This window comes from Sinocyclocheilus grahami, unplaced genomic scaffold (genome assembly GCF_001515645.1).
Source record: "Sinocyclocheilus grahami isolate Dianchi unplaced genomic scaffold, SAMN03320097.WGS_v1.1 scaffold307.1, whole genome shotgun sequence".
NCBI lineage: Eukaryota > Metazoa > Chordata > Actinopteri > Cypriniformes > Cyprinidae > Sinocyclocheilus > Sinocyclocheilus grahami.
The window spans coordinates 284,368-307,147 of NW_015505486.1; the positions used below are offsets into that span (position 1 = coordinate 284,368).

General features: G+C 38.8%; 2 protein-coding genes across 3 annotated transcripts in view; one reads left to right on the forward strand and one right to left on the reverse strand.

Moving 5' to 3' along the window:
• Window positions 1-353: 353 nt before the first annotated feature.
• LOC107601578 (transcription factor AP-4-like) lies at window positions 354-11,290 on the reverse strand. Of its 2 annotated transcripts, none has more exons than XM_016293814.1 (7): window positions 10,873-11,290; window positions 8,069-8,234; window positions 5,834-5,932; window positions 5,555-5,728; window positions 4,114-4,272; window positions 2,907-3,074; window positions 354-1,299 (listed from the first exon to the last, which is right to left on the reverse strand). In XM_016293814.1, the coding sequence occupies exons 1-7, from the start codon at window positions 10,959-10,961 to the stop codon at window positions 1,150-1,152; spliced, it is 1,005 nt and encodes a 334-aa protein (XP_016149300.1). In that variant the 5' UTR covers window positions 10,962-11,290; the 3' UTR covers window positions 354-1,149. The 2 variants fall into 2 exon arrangements, with proteins under 2 accessions (XP_016149300.1, XP_016149301.1); XM_016293815.1 differs by lacking the exon at window positions 10,873-11,290 and adding an exon at window positions 10,645-10,791.
• Window positions 11,291-15,138: 3,848 nt separating this feature from the next.
• LOC107601579 (zinc finger protein GLIS2-like) overlaps window positions 15,139-22,780 on the forward strand; it is a 50,552-nt gene continuing 42,910 nt past the window's right edge. The window contains exon 1 of the mRNA XM_016293816.1: window positions 15,139-16,039. The gene's annotated coding sequence lies outside the window, so the exon portion shown is untranslated. The remainder of the gene's footprint in view (window positions 16,040-22,780) is intronic.

The following is a 22,780-nucleotide window of genomic DNA, read 5'->3' on the forward strand; positions in this document are numbered from 1 at the left end:
CCAGTAAAGGTGAGCGACATTAAGTGCACAAAGTCCCCCCTCTTTGTGTAATAACTTTGCGTTATTTACAAAGTGCTCGAAGCCCCTCTAAGCAGTGGCGGTCTTTGTCCCTCCATTGACAACAAGTTAATCAAAGGTGCCCACCAGCAAATGGAAATCTAGGAGCGTGTCTGCGCCAAAAAAAGAAAACAAAACAAAAAAATGTAACATTTCCTCTAAAGTTTCAGAAGCCATGGTGTGGAAAGTCTCATTGGCTCACAGTGATGCTTCAAGCCTCCCCAGAATGGAAAGAGTAATATGACGCAACCAGAGGGTGGCGGGGCAAAGGGTTCATTTTGAGAGATTATTTACAAAGTGCTCGAAGCCCCTCTAAGCAGTGGCGGTCTTTGTCCCTCCATTGACAACAAGTTAATCAAAGGTGCCCACCAGCAAATGGAAATCTAGGAGCGTGTCTGCGCCAAAAAAACAAAACAAAACAAAAAAATGTAACATTTCCTCTAAAGTTTCAGAAGCCATGGTGTGGAAAGTCTCATTGGCTCACAGTGATGCTTCAAGCCTCCCCAGAATGGAAAGAGTAATATGACGCAACCAGAGGGTGGCGGGGCAAAGGGTTCATTTTGAGAGATGAGACGCGGTAATGGGTTTCCTCCAATCAGAACACTCTACTGCCCTCTTATGGGCAGGATGTAGAACAGGAAGTGACGAAGCAGAGGCCTGGAAGACCTGTGGCAGATTCCAATGGAGATTTTGTGATTCTCTCACAAAATCGCTTACCTGGGAGCGTGCGTTGTGGAAACAGAAGACAATTCGACGGAGTATGAGTAAGAGCTGTATAATATGAATGTATCAACAAGTTACCAGAGTGCTATGGGGTTATAGTGTATGAGTATGTGTGAGTATGCATAAGCGTGCTCGTTCTGTTTGCGGCACATTTCCTGTAACATTTCTTTTTTTTGTTTTGTCCCCCCCCCCAAAAAAAACCTTCAAGCCATTGAGTCTGTGTGAGTGTGAAGACAGCAACAGGAAGAGAGGAGAGAGAAAGAAAGAGTATTTCTGTGGGAGGCCCTCCGCCACAGACCCCCTCACCCCCTTTCCACACCCCCCGTTACATGTGGTGGGGCGATTTGGGAGTGGGGGTGACCGGGGCAGTTAACAGTCCTCAGATCCTTCGTTGTCAGAGGCGGTGTCGGAGTCGCCGGTGTCTGTGAGGACACGGCCCGGGGTGACGATGACTGCCCGGCGCTTCTCCTCCTCGGGCAAGACCATCCTGTCCTGCGTGCCTTCGATGTGCTGGATGGCCTATGGGAAAACAGGAAGAAACTGTCAGTTGACTTGCTAACCATCCAAATTATTCACTTTATAATCCAAAATAACTAGCTTTACATTTGGTGCAGTCGCTACAATAGATCTAGTCCAACAACAGACAAGTTGAGGTGTGGAGCTACATGGGGTGTAACAGAGTTCTGCAGGGATGACATTTTTGTGGGCCAAAACCTAGAAATTAGCATTTTAGCAGTTCTGATGTCATTCTGATGTCAATGGGTTATTATGAATGGGTTTTTGGTTAAATGCCTTAAATAAGGTCTGTGGTTAACAAACTATTTTCAAGTTTTAATCTATGACTTCAGGTGCAGTTCCCTAGTGTCCACACGAAAACTTCAAGTGTGAAGATGTACTTGCACTTAAAGGGTTAGTTCACCCAAAAATTAAAATTACTACATGATTTACTCACCCTCAAGCCATCCAAGGTGTATATGACTTTTTTCTTTCAGATAAATACAATGAGAGTTTTAAAAATATGTGAATGGCTGTTGAGACTCAATAGTCCAATAGAAGTTCAATAAAGTGCGTCCATCCATCATAAAAAGTACTTTATAACCCGTAATCTCTAGCTTCCGCTAACTGTCGTATGTTTGTTCACAAGAGAGTGGTGTTTTAGCGGATGATGTAGGCGAAGCGGAAACTCCAGTGACAATATGCTAGTCTCACGAGAACCAAGTTTTGTTTACAGCAGGGGTGCCCAAACTCGGTCCTGGAGGGCCAGTGTCCTGCAGAGTTTAGCTCCAACTTGCCTCAACACACCTGCCTTTAAGTTTCTAGTATGCCTAGTAAGAGCTTGATTGGATGGTTCAGGTGTGTTTAATTGGAGTTGGAGCTAAACTCTTCAGGACACCGGCCCTCCAGGACCGAGTTTGGACACCCCTGGTTTACAGCAAAGGAAAACCTCTCTTCACTTATATCGAATTCTTCCGACCTTTTTCTTTACAAATCCTAATTTTGTACTTCTAATTCGTGAGCGGTGTTTTTTGCTTTCTCCTCTGCGCTTCCGCGTTCGTCACTTCTTATCAGAGCTTATGCTACGCCTACGCCATCCACTGAACGCCACTCTCTTGTGAACGCTCGTACAACAGTTAGCGGAAGCTAGAGATTACGGTTTATAAAGTTTTAAATATGGATATTTTTCTTTAAAAAACACATCAATTAACTTCAGGAGGCCTTTATTAACCCCCCAGAGCAATGTGGAGTACTTCTTATGATGGATGGATGCACTTTATTGGACTATTGACTATAAACAGTCATTCACTGCCATTATAAAGATTGGAAGAGCTAGGACATTTTTTTTTACAATTCTGTATTCGTCTAAAAGAAGAAAGGATGGCTTGGATGATGCACCTAGGATGGCTTGAGGTAAATCATGGGGTAATTTTTATTTTTGGGTGAACTGCCCCTTTAACACACACACACGTATATATATATATATATATATATATATATATATATATATGTATGTATGGCCACTAAGCCACAACATTTCTACAATGGGAATCTGGTAGTTAAATCTCAAAATCTCAGGACTTTCTCTCATTCAAGACTTTCTCCTTGAGCTGTGCAGGAATGTGTTTTACCTGCACAATGGTGTCCAAGTTCTGTCGTGATGTGGATGCTGTGTTGATCACGGAGGTGGGGCCCATGGTTACCACAGTGACATGATGGGACGGGGGCGGCAGCGCAGGGGCGGGAACAATTACTGTGGCGTGATGAGTGGGCGCAGGTGGCGTGGCAGGAGAAAACACCTGAGGAACACAGCAGGACAGAGGGTTACGATAAATTAAAGAGACCTTTTCTATGAACAAAGTGAACAAGAAATCAGAACCGACACTTTATTTATGTATATATTTACTTAATGTATATGGTCGTATTGTGTGCGTTTCATAAGTACACATTATTCAAAATAAAAAAAATAAAATAAAAAATTTAACTACTGGTCAAAAGTTTGGGGTCGGTAAGATTTTTGTTTTTGAAAGAAGTCTCTTATGCTCACCAATGCTGCATTTAATTAACTTACAAATACAATAAAGTTATTTTATGAAATATTATTGCAATTTAAAAGAACTATCCGTTTTCTTAAAGAATATATTTTAAAATGAAATTTATTTCTGTGATGTAAAGCTGAATTTTCAGCATCATTACTCCAGTCTTTAGTGTCACATTATTCTTCAGAAATCATTCTAATATGCTGATTGCTGCTCACAAAACCTTTAATTAATTTTTTGCTACTTCATATTTTTGAGGAAACCGCAATGCCTTTTTTCCCCAGGATTCTTCGATGAATAGAAAGTTCAAAAGAACAGCTTTTATTTTGAAATTGAAATCTTTTGCAACATTATAAATGTTTTTAACAGTCACTTTTGACCAATTTAATGTGCCCTTGCTGAATAAAAATGTATAATATCTTTATTTATTTTTAATCACACTGACCCCAAATGTTTATAATAGCATAATAGTGGTTTGTAATCCTTTATCAAAATGTAATTGAATAATGTTCTCTGCTTTTAAACCAGCTTCTCTTCACATAAAAACAATACAAAAATATATTACAGTCAAATATTCATAGGCTAAATGAAGTCCCACCCTACACTATTATCTGAATAATTACGTCACTCAGAAATCTGTCACATTAAATGCAATTTGATGTCTTAACTCTTCTAATGCCCTCTAGTGGATCAAAACATCAGATAAACACTTACAAACTGCACTGCAAAACCTCCCTTTTATGATCGAGTATTTCAATCACGAATAGTATATCAATAAAAACAATAGAGTCTGTCTGACCAGCGGGCTGCGAGCAGGTGTGGTGGTCTCTTTTCCCAGCTGTTCTTGTTGCTGCTGTTGAAGACGAAGCAGAGACTGCGTCTGCACGTGCTGCTCCTGGACCTGCTGAGCGATCACCTTTAGCTGCTCTGGGTACAAGTGGGCATCCAACGAGCGGATCTAACAGAAACACACAAAGAAACAGACATCAACACACATCCAAAAGACACCGGAGAGAGTGTTTCCTCTTAATATTTTTTGCCCGAGGAAGTTTCTCTAGCGCATTTCATGGATAGCAGCAGAGATTGGGGTGTAATTTGCACTTCAAGTGTGATGTTCAGAAACGATTCAAGCTCTCAGGGGAGCTGTGCACCTTCTGTGATAACTCATTAAATATGCAAAGACTAAAGAGAGCTAATTTTAGCAAGCAAACGGATGCAGCAAAAGAAAAGTTTGAAAACGGATTTCACAGATGACAGCTCCTCAGCACTAGGCCATGATGATGAATACAGATATGCGAGATTTAGTCAAGCAACATATCAAACAGCTCCCGATGAGCTCTACTGAAGATTTGCAAAATTTGTCAAATAACGACAAAAAAATTTAAAAATAATAATAATTATGACTGAGAACTCTCTCTGTAATGAGGTACAAATTAAGCTAAAAAGGGAGATTACAATCAATTAATATAGGATTTAAGAAATCCCAACAATTTTCTTGAGCATATCCTCTACAAATACACTAATATTGAAATGTTAGCCTGCAAGATTGCATCTTATTTTATATATTTAAATATATATTTTTAAAAAGTATTATACATTATCATTTATCTGCAATTGACCTATAATGTTATTTTAAATATAATTATCTCTCTATATACATATATATCAGTTTATCTCTTTAAAAATGTGACCCTGGACCACAAAACCAGTCATAAGGGTAATTTTTTTGAAATTGAGATTTATAAATCATCTGGAAGATGAATAAATAAGATTTTCATGGATGTATGGTTTGTTAGGATAGGACAATATTTGGTTGAGATAGAACTATTTGAAAATCTGGAATCTGAGGGTGCAAAAAAAATCAAAATACTGAAAAAAATCGCCTTTAAAGTTGTCCAAATGAAGTTCTTAGCAATGCATATTACTAATCAAAAATAAAGTTTTGGTATATTTACAGTAGGAAATTTACAAAATATCTTCATGGAACGTGATCTTTACTTAATAGCCTAATGATTTTTTGGCATAAAAGAAAAATCTATAATTTTGACCCATACAATGTATTGTTGGCTATTGCTACAAATATACCCCAGCGACTTAAGACTGCTTTTGTGCTCCAGGGTCACAAATATTTAAATATCAATAATTAGCAACAATCACATAGGCCAATTGTTTGTATATATATTTAAGAACTAAAATTATATCAGTCGATAAAATATTGAGTTTAGCGGACACTAATATACCTGTTCTTCCAGCATCATGCGAACGGAGCGCTCTTTATCCAGCTGTTGTCGGAGTTCGATCATCTCTCGCCGAAGATCCTCCACCTTCTCCTCCTCCAGAATGTCTGGAGATCCAATACCTTCATCCTTCTCCTCGGCGCGCCTCCTCTTCGGGGATGAGCCGCTGAACTCCTTCTGATGGGAGGAAGAGGAGAACATGAGACGTCAGGAATGTCCTCATAACAGTCATGTTTCATCTGTTATATTGATAAGTTATTATATTTCTATGACGAGCTTCACCTGTATGTAGCGTTTGAGTTGGGTGTTTTGTTGCAGCAGCCTCGTCTTTTCCTGCTCCAGAGAAAAGATGTATTCGGCCGTCTGCTGTAAGATGGCAGCCTGAGAGAGAAAGAGAACGTATTACATCCATCTGAATGTACTGGCATGATGGCCCACAGTTTCAGTCAAAGTGATGCCAAACATCTTAAGTGATGGATGCTGTAAGTACACGACCATTCATAAGTTTAAGATCAGTAAGATGTTTTTAAAAATAAATTAATAGTTTTATTCAGCAAGGATGGATTAAATCGGTCAAAAGTGACAGTAAAGACATTTAAGTTTACAGAAGATTCCTGTTTCTAAAGAGTTTCTGCTGTTCTTTTGAACTTTGTTCATAGAAACCTGAGAAACTACAGTGACCACAACAATACTCAGCAGCACAACTGTTTTTAAGATTATAATAATAAGAAATGCTTCTTCTAGTGCATCAAATTAGCATATTAGAATGCTTTCTGAAGGATCGTGTAACACTGAAGACTGGAGTACTGATTAACGGTGTGAATCGGCACTGGTTTCACGATTCAATTTGATTACGATCATCATGTCAACGATTCAATTCAATTCGATTACGATTATCATGTCAACTATTCGATTCGATAACGATTATCATGTCAACAATTCGATTCAATGCGATTACAATTATCATGTCAGCGATTTGATTCAATTCGATTACAATTATCATGTCAACGATTCGATTCAATTCAATTACGATTATCATGTCAACGATTCGATTCAATTAAATTACGATTATCATGTCAACGGTTCGATCCGATTACGACTATGTCAACGATTCGATTCAATTCTATTACGATTATCATGTCAACGATTCGATTCAATTACGATTATCATGTCAACGATTCGATTCAATTATCATGTCAACGATTCAATTCGATTACGATTATCATGTCAAAAATTCGATTCAATTACGATTATCATGTCAACGATTCGATTCAATTACGATTATCATGTCAACGATTCGATTCAATCCGATTATCATGTCAACGATTCGATTCAATTCGATTATCATGTCAACGATTCGATTCAATTCGATTATCATTTCAACGATTCGATTCGATTACGATTATCATGTCAACGATTCAATTCGATTGCGATTATCATGTCAACGATTCGATTAAATTAAATTACGATTATCATGTCAACGATTCGATTCAATTTGATTACGATTATCATGTCAACGATTCGATTCAATTTGATTACGATTATCATGTCAACGATTCGATTCGATATCACGATGCATCACGGTTATATCAAATTTATTTTGTACGTTTTTATTAAATTATATAAGCAGGCTACTTTTTAAAAATAATTTACGTTGATTAATTAATTACTTATTGTTAAGAAATAAACAAAGTAAATGTAGCTTCAAAACGTACAAGCAAATATAAAGTAATAAAGGGGGAAATAGACAATTACAAGTATACCTGATGTATGGCATGTGGTAACATTGGTGAGATAAAAAAAAAAGACCTCATTTAAACTTAAAGAAAATCATAATTAACATTTTAATTTTGTGGGAGCATTTACACTTACATAAAATCTAGATTAAAGGAATTCACCCTAAAAATGAACATTGTCGTTACTTGCCCACCCCCACAAATCTGTTTAGATCATTCCAATGCAACAAAACAGACGGTAAGTTTATCAATGAATAACGATTTATATTTCAGTCTGTTTCTCACAAAAAGCTATCATATAGTGACCAAAGACTGTAATATGGACCATATATATTACTGAAATTTTGACATCCGCACCAGTGATACTTCCATGTCAAGATTTTCAACCACTTTTAATCAGTTCCATGAATCAGCTTATCTGGTTCTCAAAGCTTTTCTGAATGATTCATTCACATATCGGACTGATCAGATTCAACTCATTGAGTAAAGGATTCAATCCCAGTTCACTGGAGGAGTAGATTATGAGAGAATAACCAAGAGAATTTCACACACATGACAGTATTACTGGAGAAGATTTGCACTATAGCATTAGAAGGTATGTGGACTACTTCTGTTGTACTTCTAAGACGCTTCTCCATCGTTGGTTAGAGCTTAAAACAAGTATGGGTTTGGAACAACCTGAGGGTGCGTAGGTATTTTCATTTTTAAGTGAACTCTTCATTCAAATCAACTACTTGATTTTCACTCTTCCCAGTTTGTTTACAAGAGCTCTCTGACTCACCTTGCTTAGCTTTTCGCCGTCACTATGCGGGATGAGTGTTTTCAGAGACTGGAAGCCAGAGTTGATGCTCTGCATGCGTCGGCGCTCATTACTGTTGGCGATTTCCCGCCGAATACGCCGCTCCTGATCCCGCGCCGTCTCTGGCGTGAGGGGAATGTTTGCTAAGCTGTGAAGAAGAGACATTACAGCACTTTAGTCTACCTTAAAAATATCATTATTACATTTAGGTCATAACGGAGCATGTATTACAATCATGTACTTAAAGAAATTACAAAAAAATCCATATCATGGCACTGTTTAGTTACTATACTGAAACCCCATATTATTTAAATAATACTGTAATGTACTTCAAAGAATCCCATGGTACTACCATACCATGATAATTTTCCCCATTTTAAGGTACTTTTTTTATCAAGGAAACTTGGCAAGATGTTTTGTTTTGGACAATGTGTCTGAAATGTAAACACTGAGATTTAAAGAAAGTAGAAGAGTGTTAAATGAATTATTTTTGTAAGTTATACTGTTTATATACCGGTAATAACTAAAATTGCTCTTTTTTTCCTTTTGCTTACATCTCTAAAACAGGATGCAACCTTGAGAGAGAGAAACACCAGAGTGCGAAGTAGAAAACATTGACTTTCCTGAATGCTCATCGAAGCCCATTGTCTCTAAATTCGAGCCCCTGGAAATATCTGCCTCCCACGATCACACGCGTGCTTTGGCCGAGGAAATCAAACCCTAATTGAACTTCCTCCCTGTCTGGGCATCTCACGGGGTATCTCTGGAAAGCCTCTCTTATCAGCAGCGCCTCAGCTGCATGAGGACAAACACTGGGAACAATTGTGAGGGAAGAGAGAGAGGTTTCCCTGCTCGCTTCCTTACGTCCAAGCGGCTCAAAACCCAGCAAACAGATCCAATGCCAAAATCACAACTAGAGCCAACTGTGGAACGAGAGATACGGTCAGATCAGCCGTTTCCAGCCATATGCATTGAATATGACCCAACTTCTTTTATGCATGAAAATAAAACGGTCAAAAGGGAGTTTAAATCTCAGTTTGGGGTGAGAGACTTTGCATTTGTGTAATTAAAGCTGCCATAAAAAATAAAAATATAACATTTACAACAGCAAATAGTAATACATACAAGTTTTATATTAAATAGAAACCAAACTATAATAATTTAAATTAATAATATTTCAATTATACAAATAATAGTAATGTCTTAATAATAATAATACTTAAACAATAATAGTAATAATAATTTACAACTAATGTTTTAATAATACTTTAAAATAATGTTTTAATAATAATAATCATTATAACAAATTTGATTAAAGTTGACAAAAGGCCAGGGTACAAGCTTGTAATGATTTATGACAAGATTGATCAAATATTACTGAACCCTGCTCATATGTCTGGGTGTTTTTACTCATAACACGTTATGAAATAAATTAACTGCTATTAAAAAAAAATATTAAAATATGCATCCCTCAGTTTAAACTGGACTGTTTAAAAACCATGTTAAAACTATTAGAGAAGGAACAACTGCCTTTGCTCTCTACATTTTCAACCAAAAGTTTTTTAACCAAAAAGCAAAAATAAAAATGCCAGATTGCTAGTAATATTATGTACACTTTATAAGCATAGCAACATTTAACCAACAGCAAAAGTACCACGTACTACCTTGGTGTTTTATATGATTGCAAAACCATGCTATTCTATGTACGTTGGATCACTTCAACCGATATATATTGATAACCCATGTAAATCTGCAAAGTGTCCAGTGAATAACAGCAGCCCAAACATACCCAACACCATACGCATCATTTGTATGCGATTTTCTTTATGGAAAAACTACAATTCCCAGAACGCCCTGCGCTAATCGGCTCACTGGCCCCGCCCCCTTCAGAGAATGGATCGCAGACGCATTGACGGGGCCTTCCTTCAACAGCATACACACCCCCTTATTAAAATAACACCAGTTATTAATTTACTAACCTCTAAATACCCCATATTCCACTCGCAATGGGCCGAAACTGTAACATCGAGCGAGATAATCAACATACTCGCTGGCCTAAATAAAAAACATCGTGTTCGCGGATGATACGGTCCGCCATTACAACAATGCGCTTCCTCCGTCCATGCGGCAGCAGCGACGCAGTCCAAATATCATCTGATCTCTCTCCCGCCGCACGCACGGCGAGGTTTCTCGCGCTCAACGCCCATTTCAGCCTCGTATGTGGGGGATACTCGTGTGCAATGGCAGTCTGGAGACTTTTAATGTTTGATAGCAATGAGAACCAGACGACGCCAAATGCACGAGCCACAAGCATGGCCGCACTGCCCACAATAACTTAAGCCCCAAAAACACGCGAGCTCGCGCCCAGACGCACTTTTAATCCACAAACCCCTCTATAAGAGGACAAATTCACTGGTGGGACGAAATAAGCGCGGTTTGTGATATTAAATACACGCGCGAGACCAACAGCGTGGCGTGCGTGCATGCAACCACGTGGTTTGTGTTTGTTAGACACAAAATGCATGATTTCGCCAAGATATTTCATAGGTAACACTGACCTGACAAGCCAAGGGGCTTCCATAGACCCCCGCGAGATGTTTTAAACGTAGAAAACCGAGTCTCGCATGGGTTCCGTCCCGTCTTAAGCCACTAGATCGGCGCATGTACACAATAACACAGAAATCATGCATGCATGTTACTCTCGTAGTAGCGCAGCTGCTGTTGGCGCGCGATTAAAGAAACGCGCACATATATGTGCGCATTTATTAAAAGAGGCTCTCACGTACCTGCACAAGCCCCCTATGACTTCTTTCTCGGTTTTCCTGAAATGTTGCAAGGAGGGCACCTTCTGAGCTGGTACCATGAAATACTCCATGCTTCTCTCCAGCTCTGGCTCCTCGGTCCTTCTTGTACTTTATCGGTTTAAAAACAAAACAGCTTCTTCGTGTCTCTTTCTCATTTAAGAAGCAGAGCTGTGCGTGTCCTGCTGATTTGGTGCATGAGCGCGTAAGATGAGTGTTGAGTTGTAAGGTTACTCTACTCTTCCAGCTGATGGGGTTCCCTCGTAGTGTGTGTGTGGCGCTCGCTCTCTTTCCCTCCCTCCTTCTGCATGTGTGTGTTTGCAGCTGATCGGATGTCTTTCAAGGCGGGAAACAGCTGGTAGGAATCACACACAGCACTGCACTACCAAAAAGCCTCCTTCCGCCGAACAGGAGGACTTGCGTGTAAACAAAGGAGTATTGCAACAGCGACCATGTTCTCCTGAAATCAGTTTCATGCTGATTGCATGCCAGAAATGGTCTTGTAATGGATGCATTTAAATGCCTTTAAATATCCGCCTCGTGTGCAAGAACATTCTGTGCATAAATGCATTGTATGCGTTAAATATAGTGTTTCTATATATTGCACGTCAATATTGTTGGTTCATGAGCCTAAATATAAATTAAAGCCTCATGCATGTCTTAAAACAGTGATCTAGAGCTGATATGGTCAGTGCAGGCTTTTTTTATTTGTATTTTTGACATTAAATCAGTTTTAAAGCATGAACCTAAATAGAAATCAATGCACGCATATTAAAACATGAATTGTGTTGCATATTGATATAAAAATATTGATCAACATCTGTTAAAACGATCAGTGCGTGTAAACAACTCATATTTTTCGTAAGCTATAGCTTTTATTTATTCCCTTTGTTACAGAATTACTGATCTGTTAAAATTATGCATTTTTTTATAAGCTAGCTTTTATTTATTGATAAAATAAAAAAAAAGCAATAATCATGTAAAATATCGGCGCACAGAGCAATGCATAATGCATATCTGAAAATCTTCTGTCTGGATCTGTTTAAATAGATTATTTCATTAGTACGGGCGCGTTTCATTTTAAAGCGAATGTAAAGGCAAACTCGTTCAAAATCAATGCGCGATGCAACTCATAATGAATGATAATATCGCTCTAGGTCTGTTATGTCGCTTGGTGAATGTAAACAGGTTCTTGTTCTTTGGCTGGAGGGTGAAACATGCGGGATCAGCTGATCATGCTGGCAGGGCTTTACAACACAACACCACCAACCAGCGGAGAAGACAAGAGAAGACAAGAGAGAGGGCTGACAACATTGTACCATTTTGGGTGCATGAAAGTTGTAGTTGTAGGAGGAGGAACAGGAGTTACCTAATCGCATGCTCGAAGCACAAATCACACACACAGACAAAATGGGAGCGGTCATGAAGAACCCGGAAATGTGTTTTACTGTGACTCAACACATGCTGAGGGCGAGATCATGAACGAGCATGCAGGCTGTGTGTGATATATGAACACAAACTTATGGAGGAAACGACACTGTTTCCATATTTCATCTGTTACAAGTTCTGCATGTTTCTGTGAAGCTGCTTTGAAACATGCATTGTTAAAGGCGCTATACAAAGACATTTGAACTTGAATTCATATGTCCACTTTTAATATGACACAGTATTTTATACATAATATAGTGAAATAATATTTGGTATCATAATACAATGATACAAATTATATTTTTATATCATTTTCTAATAAAACATTATTAGACTATAACCCACTCTTTAATGTTACAAGATTATTTTATATATATTTAAGGGTGAGATTGTATAAATCTGCACGGAAACCCGCTGAACCCCCCAGCAGTTGGTAATAAATGAATAGGCTATAAAGGAGAAAGGCATAGGTCTTATGATGTAAATAAGGTCCAATTTCAATAATAATAAATATATTCAATAGAATAAATCATATTAAATGATAGCCTAGAAATTGGTTAAGCTTTATCTGAATAAAAAAATGCAATACATTATCATTTGATACATTAAAACGGCTGCTAATGCAGAGGTTAATAGTCATACTTAAAATAATGATTATAGTCACTGCAAAATTTGATATTTTATTACAAGTTTTTATTAGCCTTCCTCATTTGCTCAACTATAATAGAAATGTGTTCATTTGTGACCCCGGAGCACAAAAGCAGTCGTAAGTCGCTGGGGTATATTTGTAGCAATAGCCAAAAAAACATTGTATGGGTCAAAATTATTGATTTTTCTTTTATGCCAAAAATCATTAGGATATTAAGTAAAGATCATGTTCCATGAAGATATTTTGTAAATTTCCTACTGTATATATATCAAAACTTAATTTTTGATTAGTAATATGCATTGCTAAGAACTTCATTTGGACAATTTTATAGGCGATTTTTTGCCCCCTCAGATTCCAGATATTCAAATAGTTGTATCTCGACCAAATATTGTCCTATCGTAACAAACCATACATCAATGGAAAGCTTAGCTTTCAGCTTTCAGATGATGTAGCCTAATCTCAATTTCGAAAAATGGACTGGTTTTGTGGTCCAGGGTCACATATTTGTTTTGCTTTCAGTCTATTTCTCCGTCTGTCGGATTCCACAGAAACAGTATCTTCTATGTGTCACCAATATAAACTTAAAATGAACAACTCGCATATGTACAGAGATACATAATCTTATTTTATTGAATTTTTCTTTTTGTCCTCATGCTGAGGAGCTGTGCTGCTTTGGGCAGCTGCCATCTAGTGGTCACCCAGTTCAGCTCTACTATCTGCCTCTGAGATTTTGCTGATTAGAGGAGATATATTACAAAAGGAAATGTAAAATATTTAAAAATAACTAGGGTAAAATAAAGTAAACCGTTAGGGTGTGAGAGAATATGATGTTATGTTAGTCTGTGAAGGCCTATTAAGACTATTAGTAAAATCAAACTTTAATGAGCCTGGAAACTGAAGATCATAATACAGATCAGCTCAACAAAATGTATACAAATACGGCAAATTAAATCCTTGTTATGATATAGTGCTCACCTCATGGCTTAATTACTTAAATAAAGGTCCGTTCACCAGCCACCACAAAAACTTTCAGCTGAAATCAAGCAAAAACTCATATTTACCTGCAAGATGAAACCTCAGCAAGTGTTTCCTGAGTGTAAAATTGCTTTTTTATAATATTTTATTTTACTATTGTCTACTATTGTATTCAGATTGAATCAAATTTCTTCACTTCAATAAAACCAGTTAATTTAGATATTACAATGAAGCACTTTTTAGATAGCTGACAAAATGACAAAACATTTTTTCAATGTACTTTGTTTGTACTTTGGTTTGGTTCGCGTTTGAAGATGTTTGGGAGAGTTTTACCCATGAACCAGTGCAACGCCAGCACCATGATCAAACACTGGGTCTATAAAACTCCAAAAAAGCTCCATAAAATTTGTGCACTATGCAAAATCTTCTCAAGAAAATCTTCGGTCATTATTTACTCATTCTCAAGCTGTTCCAAAACGCTTTTTCTTTCTTCTGTGGAACACAAAACAAGTTTTAGCCTTCTTTTGGTTCACACTCTTAAAAATAAAAATTCTTTATTGGCATCTATGCTTCCAAAAAGAACCCTTAACATCCGTGGAACCTATGTTTTGGCACTTTGAATTTTTATTTTCATATACATTTTCAATATGAGTATCAGTATTATTATACAAATATAATATTATATTCATGACTTTATATATATATATATATATATAATAATAATTATTATTACATCTTAGTACTATATATAATATTGCTTACATTTTTAAATTCTATATATTTTTGTTGCTTTGGAAACAGCAAATGTTTTTAATTATAATATTATTTATTCTAAAATATGTATTACATTATTTAAAATAATTATGTAAATAATTATACAAATATAAACTATAATAATTCAAATATTTATTTCGATTTAATTAAATTACATGATCAAAATATATGATGGGTATGTATGATATAAATATATATATATATAATTATACATGATGTAATACACCAATAAAGAAACTTATTGCAAGTATTGATTTTAATCAATTTATTACACACTATATTAATATGATATAACTTATATATTATATTATTATGAATAATCGCAAAGAAATTAAGCTAAAGCAAATGGAATAGATCTGAGGAAAGGGTCTAAGGAGGTAATGTTTATTAAAGCTTCGGCGATAAAAAAGCTTTATTACCATGCCAATAAAAATGTTGAGAGCGCTGGAGGGAGGAAGGGAGGGGAGTTTGTTTGGATGGGAGCCCAGGCCGGCCTCCTCAGCGCTGGACGGGGCGGAGCAGCACACATGCGCTGAGCTGGCAGAGTCACAGTCAGTCAGGGCTGATCCCTCCGCCCGCTGCGCCCGAGGAGAGGAGAGGAGACACGGACAGGCTCGAGTCCGGGGTGCTGGAGACCCACCTCATCACACACTGTCTCCAAGGACAACATTAAGGCCCCAGGACTGGAAACGACCAGAGGAAATCGCGAACCCGACACGGAGACACCATCCGGACACGAAGCTGAAAAGGGAGACGTCTCCTCTCCATCGCCTTTTGCGCACGACCACCCATTAAAAACCCCTCTGGACCAGCGCCGCCAGCAAGCGATGCACCTTGATGCCAAGACAACGATCACTCCGATCGGTTTCTGTTTGTTTTTTTAGCGCATCGTTCTTAAGCAGTCATTCCAGAGTCGATAATAACAGTACGGACACTGTGTTGACACACACACACACACACACACATGCATTTAACGGGTTTCTTCTTCATGAGAATATCCTCATGGCCTGAAACTGACATAAACTACTAAATCCGTCGCATTCACTCTGGATAGACGCCTTTTTATCCTCGCAAGTCTTGAGTTTTCTGCTGTTCCGAACACTGTCATGCGTGTCCAGACAACAGTCTGATGCTCTCAGACAGCAGTAGATTATTCAGCCACTGGTGACAGTGTGTTACAGGTCCTTTTGCATAATCTGCCGGGCCTTGCTTAAAAACTGACTCCTTATTTTGCAATCCAAGGGAATTGGAGCAAACATCCCCTCTGGAAAGTTTAAGGTGGAGACCAGTGCTGGGCCATAACACATCCAGGAGGTTTTACAGAAGGTAAGCCAGTCTAATGAACTCAGATGGCAGTGCAACCTTGCATCATTGATCTCCAGTGCATTGCCGTGCCAATATAAGCATGCATATTTAGTTTTGTCCAGCGAGCACGGTCACTCAGGGTAAGACACTGACCTATTTTCCAAGAGCGTATTCTCAGTTTATGCCCCGGTCTGTGTGATTTCTTAGGAGTTGACGTCTGCAGTGCCTCCAAAGTATGAGAAACGATGCTTGCACTAATGCACTTTAATAGCAGACAGAATGTCTGGAGGCATGTGTTAAATCTAGCATCATGTGATGAGTTTGTTGTCGTTTTCTTATTCTAGACAAGAAATACTTCAGATGGTGCAGGATGCATATTAAATACTTCACATGGGGAAAGGTGCATGTGCAAAAAAACTGAAATATTGCATGCAAATATGATGCATTCTGGCAAAGTTACTGTTATTGTCCATAGTGGTTGAGGCCTGGACATAAAGCAGTCATCATCCAATTAGGCGATTCCAGTGTCCCTGCGCTTAATTGTGAGCACATTGAGATGTGGGTTGGAACGGAGCCCGTCCTCATTGGCTGCTACACATGGGGCCATTGATAAAGAAGATGCCTGCCAGGACATAGTTAACCAACTGCGAAAGGGGCATCTCGGACAAAAACGCTCTTGAATAAAACTTGTGCATGGGGTTGATTTATTAACTGAGCCTAGAGGTGATTGCCTTCATTGAAGCCCAAGCTTGTGTAGTTTGTCCAATGGTTTGCATGACATTTGACCTCTTCATGTTGGGCTTTTTTGTTTAGAAATGCATGCACTGTTGAAATCACTGTTCGAATTGCATTGAGGTGCCCCTAAAGTGACCCGAACTGGCCAGATGGCATCCTTTGGTGAAATCCAGACCTTTTAAGAGGCAGAAAGCAGTGTGTGTATGTGCACAGCTTTCTGCCTTATGCCGCTGTGCAAACATCTCATATTATTGCCGCTGAGTCCTCACTTCACCGTACGCTTTCCTCCAGCTGTGCGTGCTGGCGACGACTTGTGTTTTCGCTGTGTGAACCGACGGCTCCGCGATAGGGCCGCCTGTTTCACGATGTGCTCAAAGACGTACTGGAAAGAAAGGCTTCTGGCTCGCATATGAAGTGAAGCTCCATAAGCTAAAGCAGAACTGAACGTTGCAGAAATCTGAGATCTTGGCACGCCAAGGCTTTGGCGTACTTTTGTGAGGGGTCTGGCCAGTGAATATACCGCTTGTTCCTCTTGATGCTCAGAATGGTTTGCCAAATATGACCCACCCTGAAGCGCTTCTGTGAATTCATGCCCATTACGCTCTCTAATGCTCAGTGACTAAAGAGGGGCCCCGGCCTGGTCTTTACTCAAAACATGGGGCCAAACAGAGAATACACAAGGCTTAGGAGATGTTCTTATGTGTGCATGCTGCGAGGCCTAAACACATTTGACAAAAGACCAGAAGGAGTGCTTGGTTTGGTTCGCGTTTGAAGATGTTTGGGAGAGTTTTACCCATGAACCAGTGCAACGCCAGCACCATGATCAAACACTGGGTCTATAAAACTATAAAAAAGCTCCATAAAATTTGTGCACTATATGCAAAATCTTCTCAAGAAAATCTTCAGTCATTATTTACTCATTCTCAAGTTGTTCCAAACGCTTTTTCTTTCTTTTGTGGAACACAAAAGTTTCAGCCTTTTTTTGTTCGCACTCTTGAAAATAAAAGTTCTTTATTGGCATCTATGCTTTCAAAAAGAACCCTTAACATCAGTGGAACCTTTCCATTCCACAAAAGGTTCTTTATAGAAGAAAAGGGCTCTTTGGATTATTAAAATGTTCTTCAAACTAAGAAAGAAATGGTTCCTTTAAGAGTTATTCACTGAAAGGCTTTTTTTGGGAAATCAAAAATGGCTTTTGGAACTTTTATTTTTAAGAAAGCATACAATAAAATTAAATAGAGTCCAATGGGTTTTTGACTCCAAATATCTTCTTTTGTGTTCCACAAAAGTCATACAGGTTTCGAATGACATGAGGGTGAGTAAATGATGACAGAATTTTCATTTTAACTTCCACACTCTTAAAAATAAAGGTTCCATCCAAAACGTGCCATAGAAGAGCCATTTTGGGTTCCCTAATGAATATTTCAGTGAAAACCATTTCTTCTTAGTGTGAGGAGAATTTTAGAAATCTTAAGAACCCTTTTCCCATTATAAAAACCTTCTGTGGGATGGAAAATTTCTGTGGATGTTAAAGGTTCTTCATGGATCCATTGATGCCAATAAAGAACCTTTATACATGGAACCTTTCCATTCCACAAAAGGTTCGTTGGAAAAATGTGGATCTTCAAAATGGTTCTTCTGTGGCATCACTGTGAAAACCACCTTTTGGAACCTTTATTTTTGAGTGTCCATCAGATTAAACTTAAATATGTCTATTCAGAGCATTTTTTGGACTTTCGCCATTACGATGAATAGGACTCTTGATTACATCTTCTGAAAACAGATTTGGAAAGACATGACTAAATAATGGCAGAATAAATTTTTTTTGAGTGAACTGTTACTTTTTATTTGTGCCATTTTCTGTTGGTAATTGCTAGTCTGTGCACCAAAAGTGCATTCTTGGGTGTCTCTGTTGGTTGTTAAATATCTAGTAGCACCAAGTAATTTGCTTTATGGTTTTTTTGAAGCCACAATTAAACAACCCTTAAGGTATTTAGAGGCTGCAACCCATACAGGGCATTCAGCCTTCACACTGACACCCGTGATCCTCCACGTGGGCTAGATTTACAACCTCAGGAGGGTTCGGCAATGGAATCAAGAGTATTAAGAGTACGAGATGGTCTCAGTGATGGGAATTTCAGACAGTCTTCTGCATTACTTCCGGACAGAGACAGCTGACATCCACTTGGAATAAATGTTTAGCATTTGCTAAAAGGTGGGAGGAGGGTCTGGGGAGGTCAGTTCGGCTGGGAATTTAACAAAGACCGGAGGAAGAGTCCTGGGATGTGGAATTCCACACTGAAATGATCAGAGATTCCAGTAAAATTCCAGCTTCTACACTCTTAAAAAATAAAGGTTCTATTTCTGCATCAGTGGTCCCATGAAGAACCTTTAACACCCATTGAATCTTTTAAATGCAGCAAAGGTTCTTTATAGTGGAAAAGGTAAGAAAAACACAGTTCTTTTAAGAACAGTTCACAAAAAAAGTTTTTTTGGGGAACCAAAAATGGTTCTTCTATGAAAACTCCCTTGTGGAACCTTTATTTTTAATAGTGTAGGAAAAACTGTGGTCTAATAAACCTGGCATAAATATTGTTGGCACTTTGACAAATGGCTTTTGTTCCTCTGTTATAAGTTAATTTGCATAAAAGCATCTGCTAAATACATAAATGTTCTGGAAAAGCCCTTTTTTAATGCTTTGAAATGCCACAAAACACTGTTTAAAGACAGTTGTGCAGAAAAGAGCTGCGCAAACAAACTTTCACCAGGGCTGGTAGGACTGCAGAGACCCTGAGTCATACGAGCTCGCTGAGACCAGTGAAACCACCCTCTCTCGCTGGGCTCGGACCATGCATTTTTCTGCAGTTAAACTGCAACCACTAATCACAGCGTGGCCTCACCGTTTCCTCTTGGAACGTTTCGCTCACGTCCTCCCTGCTGCGCAGATCCCGGTCCCGCCCCAGCCCGAGGACCCCTCGCTCTCTTTCTCTCTACCCCCTCGGCACCTTCACGGGACACGCAAGGATGGTCCACGCCACCCGTCCCTGTGCCTCTGAGCTGCCAAAGGCCTAGTGCTCCGGTGCAAGCCCTCCAAAATAAACACAGACCGAGTGCTGCATCCACACACTTTCCACTTTATGTTTTCTTTTATGTCTTTCAGCCACTTACTTTCTCCACTGCAACAAAATGAGGGGGAATTTGACAGAAAAATTATTAACAGAACAGGAAAAAGAGACCCAAAAGAAGTTCTTAGGTCAAAGGTCAGGAGTTTATAAGTCTTTCTGCAAAAAGGTTTTATATATATACACACACATACATGCAATTATAGTTTAATGTTTAAATATATATATACAGTGGAATATATATATACAGTGGGTACGGAAAGTATTCAGACCCCCTTAAATTTTTCACTCTTTGTTATATTGCAGCCATTTGCTAAAATCATTTAAGTTAATTTTTTTTCCTCATTAATGTACACACAGCACCCCATATTGACAGAAAAACACAGAATTGTTGACATTTATGCAGATTTATTAAAAAAGAAAAACTGAAATAACACATGGTCCTAAGTATTCAGTGTGTATATACTTTAATTTAAAATTATTTTTTAAATTTATTTTACCTTGTTATCTTAAAGACCATTTGAAATGCTTAAATATAATAAAATCAGTTATATATTAATAAAATTCAGCTAATGGTTAATGAAGCTACACAAAGAACAAGCTCATATAAGAGAGTTTTAGTTCAAAATTTCCACTAAAATAAAATTTACTTAACTAAATTTCCAAATTTTCATTTGAACACCATAGTTTGAAAACTGATTAGTCTTAGATGGGGAAGATAGTACTAGTAAAAAATTAAAAGGTGAAGACGTGACTGCTGGTACTGTATATCGGCATAAGCCATTGAAAAAGCGACCAATAATGTTCAAGAAACATGAGAACGGTCTTTGCCACATGACTCTGAATCGCAGGGCCACATCACCACCATTGTTTTCCAACTGTAAGCTGTTAGCAATAAGCAGCGTGCTGGATCGTAACGGGCCAAAGGCTTCAGCAGTTAAACTGGAAGCACAGCTGGCCTTTATTATTATTTACTTGCAAAGCCAACAGCCTGGATCTTCCTGCAGCCACAATAACGCGACTGGAACACAATAAGTGCATAAGACTGCCATATGAAAAGAAAAGAGGGCAGGGGAGGTAAAGCATTTCAGAAAGAGAAACAAGGCTCTCTCAAGTCTGGGCCTGGGCTTGGCTCTGTGTCCGGGCAAATTCATTCCCGTCAATGTGTGCGAGAGTCCGAGACTGCCGCCTTCTTCCCATGATCCGCTGTTCCCCGCAGTTACTTCACGAGCGGCAACGTCTTGAGTTTGAAAGAAAGATGAAGCGAATGTTGGTGCGTTCTGCCTCATTATAAAGTGATCAGAGGATACAACTCTTTTCCAGTCCTCGTGTCCCGCTGCTCTCGTATCTCTGTTAACTTTGGCACATGGCTTGAACGGGAATCTTTGGTACTTTTTGTTAATTCTACAGTGAATTGTAGCTCATTCTCAGAGTCTACTCTACTATAAACAAGAGGAGTGTTTCCTTCAATATGTGGTTGAAAAACTGTGTGAATTGACAGTGTTAAAGTTTCAATGCATTTACTGCAACTGCTTTTGTGCAACAGCTGATGAGATAAAGAGACACTTCATTGATTACTTGAGAGGAATTTAGCCTTACAAGAAAGTGCCATTCTGTTAGATGTTTTGTTTTGGAAGCTTAGGACTAGACCACACCTCTACTTTTATTCAAAGGTTTCAGAGTCAAGCTGATTCATTGGAACAATCAGTTTGAAGTGACTGACAGGAATGAATCCAACTCGCCGCTTGTTACTAAATCAAAGACTCTATTAAAATGTTTCGGTCTTAAAATGAAGGAAGGAGCACGCAACTAGTCTTATGTCTTTAAGAAAACGTAATGGCCAAATAAAAGTGCAAAAAATAGCTGCAATATATATTTTTAAAACTGTATATCTTTATTATGTAAATGTTTATTCTATAAATGTGGCATTGATTTTAGCTGCTTGCCTCTGAAATGTGCGCTGCATTATTTGTTGTTTAGCACGCGCCAAACTATCAGTCCATCTCTCACACTGAGATGAAGCTCTATAGGTACATGCTCCTCCCGTCTCTCTATGGCTCTGTCCCTTGTTTGCTCTCTGGCGGAGACAGAAGATGAAAGGCCCTTCGTGTTTGGGAGGAGCCTGCCGCTCAGCTGAGCGAAGTCAAAGAAACGCAGGGCGATAAAGGGTGAGAGAAAGAAGGAAGGAGGGGGGAAATCCTGTCATGTTGACCTTGTCTGGCTGCCAGGCCTCGGAGGGGCTGAGTGTTGAGGGGAGGGCGGCCTCGCTTTGAGAAAACAGGCGCCCCATGCGAGGGGAATGAGCGAACACAGGCGCACAGTGAGGCTGGCAGAGACACAGACGGGAAGAAGAACAGAGGCAGAGAAAAGAAAAGAGCGTGTGTATGTGTGTGTGCAGGTGTCTGAAAGGGATAAGAGGAGCAACAATGGGCAACATCAGCAGAGGTCTAGTAACTACCAGGGTCCATTATGTCCTCCAACGACTCGTAAAGAAGTATTTGTAAGACAATAAACATTAATTTGTGGTTTTCAGGGCCAGATCGTGGTCCTGCCAGGTCCCTAGACACACATTTCGGACCCTCAGCCTCTTTTGGCCGTGTCGAAATACGTGGTTTGAAGTTTTGACGGCCTGGGCTCCGCTAAATCATTTCATGGTTCAACCATGTTGGTATAAATTAAAAAGTTGTGAGTCATGGTACAACCCAGGGGTTTTCGAGCTTTTTGATTTCAAGGACCCCTACATTTGATGATACCCTTGTGAGGGAGAAAATATTTAGGCAGCTATATTTTTTCGTGGCCTATTTATACGGTGCCAGAAAAACACCAGGCAACTTTTATTTGCAAAATTCAATAATTGTCCTTTATATTCTTACTGGACTGAAGCAAAAGCAGAATATTGTTTATA